This window comes from Primulina eburnea, chromosome 14 (genome assembly GCF_022965805.1).
Source record: "Primulina eburnea isolate SZY01 chromosome 14, ASM2296580v1, whole genome shotgun sequence".
NCBI classification, from domain to species: Eukaryota; Viridiplantae; Streptophyta; class Magnoliopsida; order Lamiales; family Gesneriaceae; genus Primulina; species Primulina eburnea.
Window position 1 is genome coordinate 3,990,570 of NC_133114.1, and position 20,774 is coordinate 4,011,343.

At 34.3% G+C, this 20,774-nt stretch overlaps 1 protein-coding gene and 1 pseudogene across 1 annotated transcript; both read left to right on the top strand.

Moving 5' to 3' along the window:
* The first annotated feature begins 14,626 nt into the window (after window positions 1-14,626).
* On the top strand, window positions 14,627-16,116 carry LOC140811098 (UPF0496 protein At4g34320-like). The gene has a single exon (XM_073168974.1). It carries the CDS (start codon window positions 15,280-15,282, stop codon window positions 16,114-16,116), a length of 837 nt encoding a protein of 278 aa, XP_073025075.1. The 5' UTR covers window positions 14,627-15,279.
* A 1,270-nt stretch (window positions 16,117-17,386) lies between these two features.
* On the top strand, window positions 17,387-20,675 carry LOC140812764 (UPF0496 protein At4g34320-like; annotated as a pseudogene).
* The last annotated feature ends 99 nt before the right edge of the window (window positions 20,676-20,774 follow it).

Below are 20,774 nucleotides of genomic sequence, written 5' to 3' on the forward strand. Positions count from 1 at the left end.
ATGCTTAGAATAGGATTTATTCTAGATATTGAATTATGTTCCTGATATTGGTACATGTTTAGAATAGGAATTATTCTTGATATTGATTTATGTTCCTGATATTGGTACATGCTTAGAATAGGATTTATTCTAGATATTGAATTATGTTCCTGATTAGGATACATGTTTAGAATATGATTTATGCTTGTTATTGATTTATATCATGATGTTGATATAGGATATGATTTTTGTTATATGCTCTTATATGATTTATATGATTGCATGTATACATGATTTATACTGGGATATTTATATCTCACCGGAGTTATCCGGCTGTTGTCTTGTCTGTATGTGTGCATAGGCAACAGGTGAGATAGGAGCGGGGTCAAGACGAGAACGAGGCTGGATTAGATAGCGTGGAGATCCGGGCTTCAGAAGCAACTTAGGATTCAGCACCGACATGTAGTTGAACCTAGTTGGATTATTGTAGATGACATCAGATTTGTATGTTCATGTTTAACATGTAATTTGATTTTAATTACATTACGTTTCCGCTTTGCATTTTAAAAGAAAAATTTTTAGACCCTGTTTATTATGAATGATTAAATATTCCTAAAGACGATTAAGGAATGGATTAGCGTCCGGGTCCCCACAACAGGTGGTATCAGAGCTGTAGGTCCTTGAACTGTAGGTTCCTTAGCACTGAGATAGAAAAGAGTGAGCGGGGTAGACTGAGTTTTCTTTCCTGCTTTTGATTGCTAGCATGTGATATAGTATTATGTTGATTTACATTGAGTATGCTAGCATGCCAGCATGTTTTATTGCGTTTAAATGTATGTTACCTGAATATCTGAATTGATTTGGTAATATATCTGATTTGAAAATGAATCAGAACCAATTCTTGATCAGAAGGTAAGCTGATCAGAAAGGGATTGGGATTGATTATCTCTTGTGATTACTGATTCCTGTGATCATCAGATATACCTCGTAGAAGATTTTCAGAAAGGGGTAGTACTTCGTCTGATCAGATAGATGTATCAGAAATTCAGATAGAAATTAAATTGAAAGAGTTTCAGTTATTTCAGCCGCCGATTCTGAGTGATATCGGGATGTCTGAAGAGTATGAGAACTGGTTTAATGACATAGAATTACGGTTCGATTTACTTGATTGTACAGATGAACAGAGAGTTAAACTGGTGCCCAATCAGTTACGAGAAGCCGCCAGGAGTTGGTGGATTACAACCAAAGGAATATTAGAACTGAGAGGTTCCCGAGGATTTCAGGGAGCTGGATCATCTGGATATGGTGATCAAGGAACAGACCCAGGACACACTTGATGATATAGTGGCAGGTATTGTTCCGCTATGATTATGGGATTGAATTAGGACAAATTGTACTTGTATTGTCTGATGATGACTGCCCTGATTGATATTGAGATATCGAACAAGTACAGAGCAATTATAGAGTCTTGCCAGGAGATGGTAAGATTCGGACCTGAAATGGCCAAGGAATAAATGATATACGGTAAGGATTCTTGATTTTGAATTCTTTGATATCTGTACTGTTTATGATTCGATGATTATCGAAAGGAATGGAGTAATTCCTTATGTATTCAGTTGATGACTGAAGTTGAGCTTACCAGGGATTGATTTACTAATAGCAGGAAGTTTGCTATAGTCTTTCAGATGAGATTTCAGGTTGTCCTGTATCCGGAAGAGTGATTTCAGCCTTGATTTGATTCCAGGTATTGGTTTCATTTTAGAATTTCTTATAGACTGATACTGATTGAACTGAAAGAATTGAGATATCAGTTGAAAGAATTATTGTCTAAGAGTTAGAGTTACATTTGAATATATGTTTCTCTGGAAAATACTTCAGTTCCAATGATGGATTGATAAATCCTGTGTTCAGCAATATTCTGAAGACATTATGCTCGTTTTATCTATGAAATTTTGATATATTCGCAGCGTACGATTGAATTGAATATTCTGGGAACTGGGATTGTGGTATACAGAATTGTTCGGATATGAATCTCGATTGTGACAGATTGTACTCAGAGTCTATGATATCTGAAGATAGTATACTGACTGAATTATAGTACTGTTGAGACAGGGATCAGTGACTGAGAATGACATTGAATATGGTAGAATTTCCGAGATGTCAGAAATGTCAGAGATTGTGTCTTATGCAGTCATTAGATCAGCATTGTGTATTGATATTGTGAATCAGATATGATAGTACTGTTATTCTGAGTCAGTGTTTGATACAGTTCAATCCAAATCAGAATTGAATTCGAGAATTTCAGTGACTCAGAAAGTTAATCAGAATATTCAGAAATTGATATCGATAATCAGAGCCGAATACCAGGTAGGTATTTTTCTTTACTTTACCTTATTAACTGATTGTTTATATCGTATCGTTCGAATCAGAAAAGACAGATGGTGTCAGAAACAGACAGTAGTAGATTCAGTTTTCAGTTTGATGACTGAGAATGCACAGTATTCGAACAGACAGTTTTGATATAGAAAGATTAAATCAGTTATGATAGAATTTGTACGGAAATGTTGGCAGAATTTGTACTGAAATGTCTGAATCGCCAATAGATGAAGATAGAAAAATAGAAATCAGCAGATTTCTTACAGAATTTGTATATTTCTGATTAGACATGGAGAGTATATTTCGATGAATTTCGTAATGAGATCACTGTAATACTTTCCAGATTATGATATGATATGATTGGGATTGACAGATTGTTCAATCGATATCTATTCGTTTGTACCAGATAACGTACAAACATGACCAAATGACACGGATCGATGTCAGAGAAGCGGTCAGAATAACTAGAATGCCGAAATAAAGTAGATTAGATTGTGATGTTACTTGAGTTTATACTTTTGGCAGAATATACCATAAGTTTTCTCAGATATTATCCAGACTGACAGATAGCCAAGGCGTATTATCCAGATATTGGGAGATATTATGGAGCTGTAGTGCTGGATGCTAGCACTAGTTGATATGAGATATTGTCATTTTACGAATTATGATGCAAGAATAATATCTCGGAGATACCTGAGATAGGATCTAACACGGTCAGAGATATGACCAAGAAGAGGTAGCTAATTCAGAAAAGAATGAAGATAGCTTAGACCAGACAGACATAATATGCCAACGTCGGATGGTGACGATTGGTATTTAAGGCTGAAGATTTAATATATCCTTGAATGGGATAAACAGATTTGATAACAGCTGATCGTAATGATTTGTTATGAGCTGTGGATGAGCTGTGGATTGGTATATACGGATGTTGTATAGCCAGTATTGCGAGATTGATTATGTCAGAATTATTTTAAGGGGTATTACGATGTTATACTTCTTGAATTCTTATTCCAGATTGGAATCAGAGATCCGTGAAAGAAAATTATTTCAGAACGAAGATTATTCTGTTGTAGGAAACACAGTAAGATTGTCAGTAGGTCAATGAGACTATCTGAAAGACAGAATCTGATATGAGAGTGAAATTTCAGAATTGATTCATTGAGATAAGTGTTCTGATTTACCTCTTATATACGTTTCGTGTTGATATATGACTTGATTACCTGTGATTTCGAGGACGAAATCGTATCTTAGAGGGAGAGAATTGTAAGGTCCGAGATTATATCATTTTAATCCAAGATTATTTAATTTACGAATTTTGGAATGATGAATTAAATTCCATGATTTTTGTAATTAATTAGGATTGAAATGGAATTAAAAAGAGTTTTGAGGACCAAATTGCAAATAGTGAAGAATTCAAGGGCTAAAGTGCAATTATGACTTGTGTGGACACTTGTCACACATGCAATTTGTTATATATATAATGTATATTCTTCATTCCATTGAGCAGTAGCAAGAATCGAGATTTCCCCTACAAATTCTCTCAAGTTCCTCCAAGCTTTGAATTGTGAGTTTGTTTAACTCGGTTACCAGAATTTAAATCCGAGTACGACACCGAGTTCCTATCAACGCAGACTTCAACTGGACGTAAGTTTTATTACGTTTGGATGTGATTTGAAAATATGATGTTGTAGGAATTTGATAGAATTCATATATGATGTTCTTGACATAGTAGACATCATAGAATTGAAGTCAGATTAAGAAACAGATTGATTATGGAATTGTTATGAATTTCAGAATGAAATTGACTAGAATTGGTATCAGATATGTATGGTGGTTGATTGTGAATTATTGGAATTGGTATAGACTGATATGGTATTATCAGTATCGCCAGATTGTACTGTTGTACTGTCAGAATTTGATAAAACATAGATGTTGTGATTTGATTAGAATATTGATACAGAATATTGATATTGTCATTGCCAGATTGAACAGTGACAGACTTTGAATCGAGACTTCGATTGTATCAGAGCTACAACAAGAAAGGTATAAATTAATGTTGAGTTGGGATTGCACAACTCGAGGGAGGTTTGACTCGAGTTTCCCTAAATCACATACTTTACCTTATTGCATTGATATTTGCATTAAGTTGATTGATGTACTTGTTCTCTTGATATTAGATGACAGGTATTAGACGAGTTATCTTGTGATAGAAGTGCCGGATAGTGGTGGTATCGCCACGGCACATTGCACGATGTCTCAAGATAGGATATTGGCGATAGAGCTACAGTCCTTGACGGTTAGGTCAGGACACTGGATGTTTGGTTATATCGAGTAATGGAATCTATTACGGAATTCGATATAGGAACACCATATTTGGTTATATCGAGTAAAGGGTATTGGAATTCTTCTATTACGGAATTCGATATAGGAATACCAGGGCACTGGTTATATCGAGTAATAGAGATTATGGTTCCATCCTTTACGGAATTCGATATAGGAATACCACATCTGGAAACCGGGATCCCTAGGCTAGGATTGAGTCTAGTCTAAAATGTAGAGTCACTGGACTAAGTGACAGTTATATCTTATGGTATTGATTAATACTGATTTATGTTCCTGAATGTGGTGCATGTCTATTTATGTTCCTGAATTTGGTACATGTTTAGAATAGGAGCTATTCTTGATATTGATTTATGTTCCGGATATTGGCACATATTTAGAATAGAAATTATTCTTGATACTGATCATGTTCCTGATGTTGGTACATGTTTAGAATAGAAGTTATTCTTGATATTGAGTATGTGCCTGATATTGGTATATGCTTAGAATAGGATTTATTCTAAATATTGAATTATGTTCCTGATATTGGTACATGTTTAGAATATGAATTATTCTTGATATTGATTTATGTTCCTGATATTGGTACATGCTTAGAATAGGATTTATTCTAGATATTGAATTATGTTCCTGATTAGGATACATGTTTAGAATATGATTTATGCTTGTTATTGATTTATATCATGATGTTGATATAGGATATGATTTTTGTTATATGCTCTTATATGATTTATATGATTGCATGTATACATGATTTATACTGGGATATTTATATCTCACCGGAGTTATCCGGCTGTTGTCTTGTCTGTATGTGTGCATGGCAACAGGTGAGATAGGAGCGGGGTCAAGACGAGAACGAGGCTGGATTAGATAGCGTGGAGATCCGGACTTCAGAAGCAACTTAGGATTCAGCACCGACATGTAGTTGAACCTAGTTGGATTATTGTAGATGACATCAGATTTGTATGTTCATGTTTAACATGTAATTTGATTTTAATTACATTACGTTTCCGCTTTGCATTTCAAAAGAAAAATTTTTAGACCCTGTTTATTATGAATGATTAAATATTCCTAAAGACGATTAAGGAATGGATTAGCGTCCGGGTCCCCACATTATCAATACAAACTAACGTTAAAAATAATTACGAACTGAAAAAATATTTATTCACTGCAACCCCCATCTATTAGTTCATTCATTAATATAACTTTTTAGAATTTAACATTTTCAGTATTTTGAAGTATCATATAAATAAATAAATATTATGGTATACATTCCCAAAAAAATATTCCTTAAACAACTTATATTATTTATTTTTTAGTTAGAAATTATTTTTCATGTTAGTACTACATTGCTCTAAATAATAGTGGAGGTAGTAGCCTAGGCAATAGGCGGCACTCGACCGCCCTACCTTTGTCTAAGCCAGTCTCCATAGGAGGTCTGAGGTTATCCGACGGTCGAGATGCGCCGGAGGCGGCTGAGGATGTCAATGATTTTAAAATTCTATTCAACTGTTAAAGCCAAATACTTCTAAAAATTGAGTGAGTCTCATGTGAGACCGTCTCACGGATCCTATTTTGTGAGACGAGTCAACTGTACCGATATTCACAATAAAAATTACTATTCTTAGCATAAAAGTAATATTTTTTAATGGATGACCCAAATAAGAGATTCGTCTCACAAATACGATCCGTGAGACCGTCTCACACAAGTTTTTGTCCTAAAAATTAGTAAATCAATTTAAAAAACCTAGATATAATAAAAACATTGTTGAAGTATTGTTTCTTGCACACAATGAACATCGGAAGTTTAAAATTTTTTTGTTTTGACAATTAAAACTCCATTGGACATCATATCATCTAATTAATTAATAGGTCATTTAGATTTGATTTACCTTTACGTATATAACGTTGGCTCCAGCTATCTAGTGCACCACCTGGCTGAGGCGGTAGGAGGTCCTAACCGCCCCACCACCACCTCTCACACATTTACGACATTGCTACAATAAAACTTTATATTCTTATAAGAATATGATGAAAATAAATTATTTTTATTGGTTTTGTTAGGAAATTCTGTATGTTTGCACTCGGAGAGACGTACTAAAAATCTATGTATTTTGATTATAGTTTTATTATTTACAATAAAATAATATATCAGATCTTAAATTCACAATTTACTAATTTACATAATAGTAATACAAAGTATAATATATTTTATGACATCATTTTTTGGTAACTTGATATTCATTCTAATTAACATGAAATACTATATAAATATGTAAGTGGTGAATTTGATATTTATTACTATCTTATTTCTCTAAACAATAAAAATGCATTTGAAATCCATCAATCCAAACACAATATATAAGTTTCTAGGATTTTTTTTTTTGTTTTAAGAAAAGTAATTTATTTTTATGGTTTTGTCAAAAAAAAAACCCCAAAAATTATGTATAAAAGTTATTACATGTGTGTGTAGATGGGCTTCATGGCGGAACTTTTATCTAAAACTCTTATTAATTTTATTATTATTATTATTTTATATATATATATATATATATATATATATATAATGGATCTCTAAATACAATCTTCACACATATATATATATATATATATATATATATATATATATAATGGATCTCTAAATACAATGATCTCAACAGCACGTGTGCACGTAGATGTTTCAATGATGATCTAATAAATTATAGGAAGATTCTTATCTTGTGGGGCACTGTTTCCATGAAAGATCAAAGGTCGATTTATGCACACATACATGGGGTCTGTCAATTTCTTTAAAATCAATGGTCCAGATCCTGTGGAAGCACTGCTCCCACAAATAGTGTCGAACCTTCCTAAATTATACATGGGTAATTCAATGTTTCAATGATTATGGATTATTTTTTGTACAAACGTTGGTATAATGTTTTTTTATCTTTCATTATTTATCTCACAAAAACTCACATAAAACGGTATCACAGGTCAATTTTGTGAAACAGATACTCTATATAGGTCATCTATGAGTATTACTTTTATGTTAAATATATTAATTTTTATTGTAAATCTGGACATGACTGATCCGTCTCACGAATAAAGATCTGTGAGAAGTCTTATGAAAGACCTACTCTAGTACTATATTTTTCTGTCTTTCCAGTTAATATCGTCCGTTTTTTCTCGTTTTTTCATTCAATTATTTTTTAAAATTTACAATAGGGGAGAAGATGATCCGAATATACAATGTTCGATTATCTTGATATTTTATATATCCGTTTTTTTTTTTGAAATGTATGGCTATCAATTTTTTTTATTTTATTTTGTTTGTTTGTATTTTTTTTTATTGTCTTATTTAGAAAGTGTGGGCTAGATTTGAAACATCAATGAACCCCTCAACGCACAAGTATTATCTGGATCAAACTTGCTATTCATTTGTTGCATTTAATATGTAACAAGAAAAAAAGAAAAATTATTATTATTTTTTTATATTTTTTGTCATCTTTGAAATCGAGATGGAAACAAGCCAAAATCTTATTGATAACCCGAAATTTTGATGAATTCTAATTTAAATGTTGGATCCAAGAATAAGATTGATATGCAATTTGATAGTCTAGATGATGCTGGAAAGTTTTGGATTGAATATACTGAGAAAATTGGATACAAGAAATATAGTATAAAAATATAAAAAATATAAAAAAAAAATAATACAAGAAAAAGTGACAATATAAACAAATAAAAAAGAGTTTTTTAATAGAAAAATAAAAAAACAATTAGAATATAAAAAATAATTTTTAAAATAATTAAAATATAAAAAGCCAATATATATATATATATATATATATATATATATATATATATATATATATATTTAAAAAAAGTTGATTGTGACACCCCTCTCACGACAAAAGAGAGAAACAAAAGACCAAAAAATGAATGAAATAAAAAGGAAAAATAAAGAATTTAAATATAAAAAAAACTAAAGAAATTTAAAAAAAAAATGATTGTGCTGTAATTCCCACAGCAGGGGATCCTTTGCCCACATATGCATTACTTGATAAAAGAAATAACATAATTATAATTTTTTAAACACTATACATTACGCATACGTACCCGACAACTACAACTCGTATTTTTATTTCCGTTGACCGTTTTTTATTTTTTTTATCAGTTAAGTCGTATCGGAGATCTGCTTTACAAAATTAACTCGTAAAACGACTTTACAAAAGTTTTGTGTTCTTGTTTTTACTCTTTTTTTTTTAAAAAAAAATTTCCATTAATTTTATTTTTGAGTTGACGATTTTGTTGTTTGTTTGTTCTCGATTGCTGTAAAATTAAATTGATAAGATATAATAATTACGAAAAAAGTTCTACAAATAAACGAACATTTTGAGTATATATGTATGTGTGTGTAAATGATCACTAGTGAACAACATATCATAGCTTGCATAATTTCTAGTAAATATTTAATAATTTGATGAAAAAAATATATTATTTTGGTTATTGTCACTCACATGTTTTCGGTTATTTTTCTTTGTAATCGATCAATTTGCAGTATTAGCTAGTCAAATAATTAACACAAATTTTTATTTTAGTTTTTAAATCATAATGTGTTGGCGTCCAAAAACGACAATGTATCAGTAGAAAATGATAATATGCTACCAGATATTGTTGATGTCTTCGATGTCATATGTCTAATAAAAAAAATAAAAAAAGGAAAAAAAATGAAAGCTTGTGGATTAAGAATCGACAGTTAACAAGACCATAAGTAAAGTATGTGCGCATTACATAATAAAAAAATGAAAATTTCCCGGATTTGAAATCGACTAATAACTCGCAAAATGTATTCACACATAATTAATTTTTCTCAAAATATTTCTCCACATGTTAAATGTCCCACATCGGTTAGATAATTAACCTTTGAGTGACATATATTGGCTTGGACAATCCTCCCCCCTTGAGCTAGCTTTTGGGGTTGAGTTAGGTCCAAGTTCCAATCTTAACATGGTATCAGAGCCCGGGTTTCACCGTTATGTGTTGGACTGCCTATAATTAGGCCACCCGTTCGGCCCATAATTGGGTCATTTGTAAACTCCACGCTTCAGATATTCATTCCTGGGCGTGAGAGGGGTGTGTTAAATGTCCCACATCGGTTAGATAATTAACCTTTGAGTGTCATATATTGGCTTGGACAATCCTCCCCCCTTGAGCTAGCTTTTGAGGTTGAGTTAGGTCCAAGTTCCAATCTTAACACCACACCCCAAAATCATTACTCAAAATTCTAAAAAAGAAACTAAAAAGATTAGTAGAAAAGACGACGTTGCTTCCCGCGTTTTCCATGCGCAACAAGCTAAGTAGTCATGCGTGCAAGCTATTCATCATCTCTCTCACCACCGCCACATTTTGTTTCTTGGATCATCAACGCTTTCAATTCTCTTTAAGCTTCTTCTTTCCTCATCACCTTGCCTCGATCGTTATCTGAATCGTTACACTAAATCCCATTTTTTTTATTATATACAAATCTATGAATATAACTCCAGTTTTGTTTCTGTTTCTTTCTCTTTCAAGTTAACAAATCCAGTTTGTTTAAAATAAATTATATTTTCCTATACTGGAACAATATTTGTGATTAGGATTGGATTTATCTCAAGGATTTCGTGCTAAAGTCGTTTTATTGCTGATTTTGGAGAAATCTACGAGGTAGGTTCGTTTTGAATCAACATCCGAATATTTCTATTTCTGTCTTGGTTTTATGGAGTGTGACTTGTTTTGTTTTGACAGGTTCTAAATAATTTCATGTGGGATTTCTTTAAAAAGAAACTGTTTGTGACTTACTCTTTACTACATGAACTGAATTCTTAGTTTCAACTACTTATCTTCGTTTTCCAAATATTCCTATCATAATCCGTAAATTATGTTAAATTTATCTCACCACCTTCGACACGTTGAGCCGACATAAACTTCTCTCGTAAATTGCTTATATGATAAATATTTGATATTCGAATCGACAACAAAGAATAAAAAACACAGTAGCTGATTTTATTGTCAACTCATGTGAAATACATCATAATAAGCGCAACCAAATGAATTTATTCTTGATCATACGGCCACTGCCACGAAGAGCACAGCAGTAGCCAGAACCGCAGCCGTGCCCACTGCTGCACCGACAGCCATAGATGTCGCAAATCCCCCATCGCCGACCATGGCAGCAGCCGACGCAACGTTTAGCCCTACGTTTATTATGCTGGCAACGGCATGAAGAACAGAAACAACAGTCCCCATTTTTTGTGTGTATTTCTTTAGCGAAGAGATGTCTTAGAATGTAGAGCATCGTCTGGAATTTATAGGCCTCGATGGAGCAGTCTTGGAAACAAATGCAGATGTATTCGAATTTATTTGCACGATCTTCAAAAACGACTGCATTTATATACAACTTGTTCCCGATGGAGACAAGGATGAGTTCCCATGTAAAGTTAATCAAGTCTTTCATACTTTAAATTATTATTATTATTATTATTATTATTATGGATTGAGAATTATCTGAATATTCAGATTAACATAATCGCTTTATATATAATTAAATTCTATTAATATCCATAAAGAATCAATACTCTCCATAAAATATAGATAAAATTTTCAGTCATGCAGTGTGGACATGAAAATTTACCTGTTGTCTTCTTTATATTATATGTGAACTAAGAGGAAGTTGGGGGTTTTAATGTTTTATTTTTTAATTTTGGTCAATTATTAATTTTTTTTAAATGTCCAATACACTTGAGTAGATTATTTTCTTAAAAAAATTATTGACCATGATTGTCTGAATATTTTTTAGATATTTAATATTTGTTTGACAATAATATTTATATATGATATTCTTGGGTTTTCTCAAAAAAATCAAAAGATTGTCTTATTCTAAAACATTTTTCAATTTACCGTGTTTTGTATATATCAATTCAAACTAACATGAAAAATAATTTCGAACTAAAAAAATATTTACTCACCACGTCTTTCATAAGACGGTCTCACGGATTTTTATTCGTGAGACGGATCAATTATGCTCATATTTATAATAAAAATTAAGATATTTGACATAAAAAGTAATATTTTTTCGTGGGTGATCCATATAGAATTTCTGTTTAACAAAATTGACACGTGAGACCATCTCACAGGAGTTTTTGTGTTAATTAATATACAACTTTTTAAAATTTAACATTTTCAGTAGAAATTTGAAATATCATATAAATAAATAAATGTGTTAAGCTAGACATACCAAAAAAATATTCCTTAGACAACTTATATTATTTATTTTTAGTTCGTAATTATTTTTCACGTTAGTTTGATAAACAACCACAATGCTCTAAATGGTAGTCGCGGCAGCCACCTAGGCGATGCCTAGGCAGTAGGTGGCCTCGACCGCCCCCGTCTTTGTCTAAGCTGGTTTCTATAGGCGGTCCAAGGCTATCCGGTGGGCAACCATGCGACGAAGGTGGTGGAGACTGCCGAAACAGTCAATGCTTTTAAAATTCTAGTAACCGTCAAAGTCAAATAATTTTTAAATTTTGTCAGAGTCAAACAATTTTAAAATACTAGATATAATAAAAACATTGCTGAAATACCGTTTCTCGTACCCAATGAGCAGCACATGTTTAAAAATTCTGTGTTTTGACAATCAAAACTCCCTTGGACATAATATCATTTAAAATCATTCACAGGACGTTTAGATTTGATTTATATTTGCGTGTTTAACGTTGACTCCAACTATCCCTGTGTTTAGGTGGTAATAGCTCTCATTGTAAATCTCTACAAACTTTTTTCAACCTTCTAATCAAGTCTACGGTCAGATGCTTTGTTTCTATCCTAGATTGCACTAGAAAACTGTAACGTCCAAAAGCCAACCTACGTAAATTAAAACATATGCATGCAAATGAATTAAATTGCTTAATTGTTTTGTTTAGTAATTTTAAATGCTTACATGATGCATATTATATGAAAGGTTTGATTAAATGATTAGATGACATGATTTCATGATGATTGAAGATTTTATCCGAATACTCAGTAATAGGCTTAGGGAAAGAAGACCGGAGACGACCAAGAAAAAATAAATATTTTTCAGTAAATATTTCCATGGCTTATTAATATGATTAAATTTTTCTAAAAATAGTTAGAGTTCAAATTATTTTACGAGACGAATTCGATTTTATCTGGGAAGCCGGTTTTGAGCAAATGAATGACTTTTAAAAGATCAAAAATATTATTTTTGAAACTAATTTTTATAAAATTTTATTTTTCAATTAAACAGGTGTTATTGTATCTAATTTACCTAAGATAAGTAGGCTCAATTGCTCATAAACTCAAAGGCCCAAAACCTAAGCCTATTAACATACAAATTAAAATCTATGAAATAAAAATTCTAGGTCTTTTGAGCCTCAATCAGCCGTCCACTTCACACACTTCACACACCAAAATTTCGAAACTTTTAGGAGGAGAAAACAAGGAGTCTTCGTCGCCTCTTCGTCTTTCTTCGCTCCCCACACCAACTATCATATGTTCGAGTGTTCTAAAACGCAAAAGCACGTTTTTAAATTCTTTTGACATATCATTCCATCCATATTATGCTTGTTTTAATTATTTTTGCATGTAAAAATATTGAAGCGTGATTCGTTTAACGATAGGATGAATATTTTCAATGTTTTGACAATTTTACGTTTGTTTGAAAAACGTTAAAATTTCCAAGGGATTGGCTGCCAACGTAGGATGTTTAATGAGTGTAACGTACATTTAAGGTGTAAACGAAGGCTATAATCGAGTTGGCTAAGGAAAGAAGTTGTCAGAAACAGGGTACGGGCAGTCATCTTGCTATAATTAGTAGGTGGGCACTGAAAACAAGGTAATCATAAGATTTCCTCATATAAATAGCAGGTATGTTTTTCATTTGAAAGAATCTGGATATTTTGAATTCTGGAATTTGGTATCTTCGAGCACTCACATATATTGCCATTTTCCTTCATCTTCATCTGCTGAGTTAAGCATCGGAGTGGTCACGGCGGACACCCCTCCGGCGACCATTCACGAGTTCATCTTCATGTTCGCAGGTGAAGTTTGCAGCCATATCCCTTGCTCAGTTTCCTTAAATATAACTTTTATCATCATCAGGTGGATTGCCCCGACCCAACTCACCCGATTCACCCGGATATCATCAGATGGAAAAATTATATTATTTTGGTTATTGTCACTCACATGTTTTTCATTATATATTTTTCTTATTATCGATCGATTTGCAGTATTAGCTAGTCAAATAATTTACACAATTGTTTATTTTAGTTTTTTTTTTTATCATAATGTGTTGGCGTCCAAAAACGACAATGTATCAGTAGAAAATGATAATATGCTACCAAGTATTGTCGATGGGTTCGATGTCATATGTCTAATAAAAAATGAGAAAAAAAAAAAGAAAGTTTGTGGATTAAGAATCGACAGTTACAAGACCATAAATAAAATATGTGCGCATTACATAATAAAAAAAAAATGAAAATTTTCCGGATTTGACATCCACTAATAACTCGCAAAATGTATTCACACATAATTTATTTTTCTCAAAATATTTCTCCACACCCCAAAATCATTACTCAAAATTCTAAAAAAGAAACAAAAAAGAATAGTAGAAAAGACGACGTTGCTTCCCGCGTTTTCCATGCGCAACAGTCATGCGTGCAAGCTATTCATCATCTCTCACACCACCGCCACATTTTGTTTCTTGGATCATAAACGCTTTCAATTCTCTTTAAGCTTCTTCTTTCCTCATCACCTTGCCTCAATCGTTATCTGAATCGTTACACCAAGTCCCATTTTTTTATTATATACAAATCTATGAATATAACTCCAATTTGTTTCTGTTTCTTTCGCTTTCTAGTTAACAAATCAAGTTTGTTTAAAATAAATTATCTTTTGATTCGGATTGGATTTATCTCAAGGATTTTGTGCTAAAGTCGTTTTATTGCTGATTTTGGAGAAATCTACGAGGTAGTCCGTTTTCAATCAACATCCGAATATTTCTGTTTCTGTCTTTGTTTTATGGAGTGTGACTTGATTTGTTTTGACGGGTTCTAACTAATTTCATGTGGGATTTCTTTAAATCTGTGCTTCCAGAATTATTTCTCGAGAAAACTGATTTATCATTGGAAATTGATTGACCTTCTAACTGTTCGATAAAGTTTATACCCCTTCTGTTGCTCATTCAGAATTGATTAGTCTCTGTATTGGAAATTTTGATCTTTGAATAATTTGTGACTTCGCGTTCAAGATTTGGAAAATGGAAGCCAGAAATGGTCTCTTCTTCTTTTTGTTGCTGAGTAACTTGAATGTGAAGAAACGTGCAAAAGTTGGGAATTTAAGGTGTTTTTCTTGAATCCTTGTTGAGTTTTGAAGTAGCAGGAAAATAGTCTGTGTTTTATATAGGTGAAGATATGGTTGGATGTTTTTTTTTCACAAAAATAATATTTAAATAATCAGATCATATTAAAGATGTATGATTCTATTAGTAATTTAAAATCTTAATATTGAGTCCCCACCTTAATTTCTGTGTGTATCTGACATTCAAGTGCTATGGGAAGCCACATGAGCAAGAAAGTTGGTGAAACTTCGGGTGCAAATCCTGTCAACAATCTTCACTATTCAGCTGAGTTGAACTCCTATGAGGCTGCCTGCAAGCTCGACGCAGATTTGCAGTCATTTGATACGACCCTCCAAGCTCGTACCAACAATGTCATCACTTCTCTTGCTGCTGGAGTCGAAGTTCGAGCATTATCCTTTGATTCACTCCGGGAAGTCACCGAATGCCTTTTAGAGATGAACCAAGAAGTGGTGAAGGTGATTCTTGACTGCAAGAAAGACGTAAGGAAGAGCCGAGAATTATTCGAGCTCGTAGAGGAGTATTTTGAAAACAGCCTCAAGACACTCGACTTCTGCTCGGCATTGGAGAAATGCTTGAAACGTGCTCGAGGTAGCCAATTAATGCTTCACGTGGCACTTCAGCGATTCGAAGAAGAAGGATATCGGGTTGAAGGGAAGGAAACTTGTGCTAAAATCTTGGGGGACTTGAGGGTGTTCCGAGATATAGGTGACCCATCTACAGAAGAGTTTTATCGAGACTTTGACTCCGTGCATAGACAGCAGATGCTTATGCTAAAAAGGTTGCAGCTGAAGAAGAACAAGCTGGGTAAGAAGATGAAGTCCATTCGTTCTTGGAGGAAAGTGTCTGACATTATATTTGCGGCCACTTTTGCAGCTGTGCTGATTTGCTCGGTGGTGGCTGCAGCCATGACGCACTACAAAAAAATACTCTTACAGAAGCGGTTTTTTTCGATTTTAAGATCGGTTTTAACCGCTCCAGCACTTGTACCACCGGTTTCAAAATCGCTCCTCTTATTGATGACCTTATAGCTTATAGAAGCAGTTTTTTTTCAACCGGTGGTACAAGTTGAAGGTGGATGGTCGTACCGCTACAATTTGCGACGGTTTTGTAGTTTATACAAAACCGTCGCCTACATGTTTAGCGACGGATTTATGAAAAACCGTCGCAATTTAGCGACAGATTATTATACTGTCGTCTACAAATTTAGCGACAGAATTAATAAACCGTCGCTAAAATTAGCGACAACTTGTTCATAAATGTCGTCGCTAACTTAGCGACGATTATTTCATACTTTCCGTCACTAATATTTTCGGTAAAATAAAAAAAAAATTAATAAATCAAAAAAAAACTTACAATATTACTATGATAACATAAATCCTGATCTTAAACTAAGACTTAAAAATTTACCAAAAATTTACATTAAATCCAAATTAAAATCGTGTAAGAAAATTTTTATTATCGTGAAGTGGTAAAATTGTGTAAGAGAGAAAAATTTAAAGTGTTGTGAAGTGGTGTGAGAAAAGGGGAAAAAAATTAACATTAAATCCAAATTAAAATCGTGTAAAAAACATTTTATTATCGTGAAGTGGTAAAATGTGTAAGAGATAAAAATTTGAAGTGTTGTGAAATGGTGTGAGAAAATGGATTGGGAGTAGAGGTATTTATAGAATATTTGGCGACGGTTTATCTCTGACCGTCGCGATTTATGGCGGTATTTTCAAAATTTAAATTAGGCGACGATTTACCTTTGGTTGTCGCTATAGTTAGCGACGGTAAAACTAAAACTGTCGCCAAATATGAGCGACGGTTATAGTAAATACGTCGCTAAGTTAATGCATGCGACGGTTTGACTTCGGCCGTCGCTAACTGTAGCCACGGTTGGAAATAGCGTTGCTAAATGTAGCGATGATTTGAGAAAACTGTCGCTAAATAAAGCGACGGGTGCTATTAAAACCGTCGCCTTTTTAACAACGCGACGGGTATGATTAAACCGTCGCAACCGTTAGCGACGGTTTTAGCGAAAACCGTCGCTAAATAATTCCTGAATGAAGATATTAATAAGAACAATGTATAAAAACGGTTTATAAATATATTTAATAGGTGCAATGATTTAATCCATTCTTATGCTACTGCCGGATCGGTACTTCCCATGAATTCAGGGGGATTCAAACGTCGAAAACGATCATATACGTCTGTCTGAACAGGCACATGTCTGTGTACTATGGAAGCCAGAAATGGTCTCTTCTTCTTTTTTTTGCTGAGTAACTTGAATGTGAAGAAACGTGCAGAAGTTGGGAATTTAAGGTGTTTTTCTTGAATCCTTGTTGAGTTTTGAAGTAGCAGGAAATAGTCTGTGTTTTAGGTGAAGATATGGTTGGATGTTTTTTTTCACTAAAATGATATTTAATTAATCAGATCATATTAAAGATGTTTGATTCTATTAGTAATTTAAAATCTTAATATTGAGTCCCCACCTTAATTTCTGTGTGTATCTGACTTTCAAGTGCTATGGGAAGCCACATGAGCAAGAAAGTTGGTGAAACTTCGGGTGCAAATCCTGTCAACAATCTTCACTATTCAGCTGAGTTGAACTCCTATGAGGCTGTGTGGGGACCCGGGCTCTAATTCTTTTTCTTGGGATTAAATGGATCAATAATATAAAAGTGGGTCAAATTTTCGCTTTTTACATTATTCAAATGTAACTAAACAACATCAGTTCTTTATTTATTTTACAACATGCAAACATAATATACAAACATAAGATACAACATTTCTTGTTTTAATCCATCCTCTGTAACTAGTAGTGAAATACAGTACAAGATAAAAGTAACTCTACTAGTCCATCTGCTAGGCCCGTGATCACCACGCTATGTCCATCGCTCATCTCTGTCGTGACCCAGATCCTGCCCCACCTGTTGTTATGCACACATACAGACATAACAACAGCCGAAAAACCGGTGAGAACAAATCCCAGTATAAACATGTATACATGCAATACAACAATCTAAAACATGAAACATGCTAATATGAATGTCATTCATATATAATCATGCAATGCGAGTCTAATCATGTATAGATGCGACTCGACTAAAACTCTAGGGATCCCGTTGTGAATAAGACGTCACTGGCTGTCACCTACCCTACCAATCGAGGTGCTGTACGTCTTATTCCTAGACTTCAGCCTGATCTGTATCCGCGTCTACAATAGGGGCGGTGATCTTCCCCTAAGCTGAGATATCGCCGAACATCTAGTAGTCTGCCTGATCTCCAGACTGCCCTATCTTAATGCATGAATACAAAATCTGTAAACAAGCATAATGCAATGCTACATGATCTGTAAACAAAGCATAGCAAGATCTGCATACCAGTTCTATAAACCAATCTATAACAATCATAATAATGTCAAGGTATGAACAATAAAACAAGTATGTGATTTTGGTTGGGAAACTCAAATGTGATCTCATTTGAGTCGTGATTCCCCAAACAAAACATGTACTATACCTTTCGTCGCACAATCGCTGTCACAGTCGTCCAGACGAATCTGAAATGGAAATGTTGATACACAATCTATCAATCTCTAATCTAAATCAACACATAACCAAGTCACTACGTGATCTCAATAAAATCTGACGGCATAACGACGTAATTCTCGATACCGGTCAATCCAATTCTCAACCAATATCAACATTATCTTATTCTCAATCATATACACAAAACCATACTCACAATCGGTACAGCTTACATCTAAACATGCTGAAATTCATAAGAAATGCATACGATATCATTTCTTTGTTCCGTTTTCGATTACAAATTCATAATCTTCACCAGAACAACTATCTACAATTATAATAGCATTTCCCTTACATGAAATTCTTAAAACATGTTAGAACTGAATACAAAGTATACCCTTTTGAAGCTTTCGATGCAAGGAACAATAATCTCCACTCGGAATACAATTTGGATGGCTAAATCTTGAGAAATCTAACTTGAAAGCGTGAAAACCTTGAAGCTTATGGGAGGAAATCTCGTTTCTGAAAGCTGGAAATGAAGAATAAGTCGACTCAGCATCTTTATGTATATATACTATGCCACATGTCACGTTTAGAAGGAGAGTGGATTTCTTGGAAGTATGACCGCGGGTGCGGTAACTCTAGTAGCGCGGGTGCGCTATGGCTTCGGCAGAACTATCAAAACATTCAGAACATAGACCGCGGGTGCGGTCATGTAACTACCGCGGGTGCGGTCTCAGCACCGCGGGAGCGGTCTAAGTCTACCGCGGGTGCGGTGTTGCTACGGAAATTTTAGCCAACTTACTGTCCATGCACCGCGGGTGCGGTGTCTACAAGCACTGCGGGTGCACTGTGACTTCGAATTACAATGGCATAATTCTACATTTTAAGCCAAACTTCTTCATCTCTTATTTCTTATCTCTATGAACATTGCTCATAGCATATCTATCAATTCAGAATGATCACTCAGTGTTCTGGGCATTACAGGCTGCCTGCAAGCTCGACGCAGATTTGCAGTGATTTGATACGACCCTCCAAGCTCGTACCAACAATGTCATCACTTCTCTTGCTGCTGGAGTCGAAGTTCGAGCATTATCCTTTGATTCACTGCGGGAAGTCACCGAATGCCTTTTAGAGATGAACCAAGAAGTGGTGAAGGTGATTCTTGACTGCAAGAAAGACGTGTGGAAGAGCAGAAAATTATTCGAGCTCGTAGAGGAGTATTTCGAAAACAGCCTCAAGACACTCGACTTCTGCTCGGCACTGGAGAAATGCTTGAAACGTGCTCGAGATAGCCAGTTAATGCTTCACGTGGCACTTCATCGATTCGAAGAAGAAGGATATCGGGTTGAAGGGAAGGAAACTTGTGCTAAAATCTTGGGGGACTTGAGGGTCTTCCGAGATATAGGTGACCCATCTGCAGAAGAGTTTTTTCGAGACTTTGACTCCGTGCATAGACAGCAGATGCTTATGCTAAAAAGGTTGCATCTGAAGAAGAACAAGCTGGGTAAGAAGATGAAGTCCATTCGTTCTTGGAGGAAAGTGTCTGACATTATATTTGCGGCCACTTTTGCAGCTGTGCTGATTTGCTCGGTGGTGGCTGCAGCCATGGCGGAACCACCAGTTGCTGCTGCCCTGGCAGCTGCAACCTCCATTCTGTTAGGCTCGATGGGGAAATGGATTGATTCATTGCTAAAGAATTATGAGAACGTGGTGAAGGGACAGAAGGAGATGATCCATTCAATGAACGTGAGGACTTATGTGACTATCAAGGATTTGGACAACATACGCGTGCTGATTAGCAAGTTGGAGATCGAGATCGAGTCCCTCTTGAAAAATTTCAGCTTTGCAATGAATGATGAGGTTGTGAAAGTTGGTGTTGATGAGATTAAGAAGAAGCTGCTTGTTTTCATGAAAAATGTCGATGAACTAGTGGCGCAAGCGGATAATTGTAGCCGCGATATTCGCAAGGCAAGGACCGTGATTTTGCAGAGGATCATCAAACATCCGAATCATTGATACTAGTTGTGATGATAAAATATGCAGGTTGATGAATAATTAGATTATTAGTATCGTAAGACTACGATGAATAATTGGATAGTCTATTTGTCACTCCCCGAGACCGGGGTTAGTAGACACCGGCATTGTTTATCAATCACACAATTAAAAACAACCAG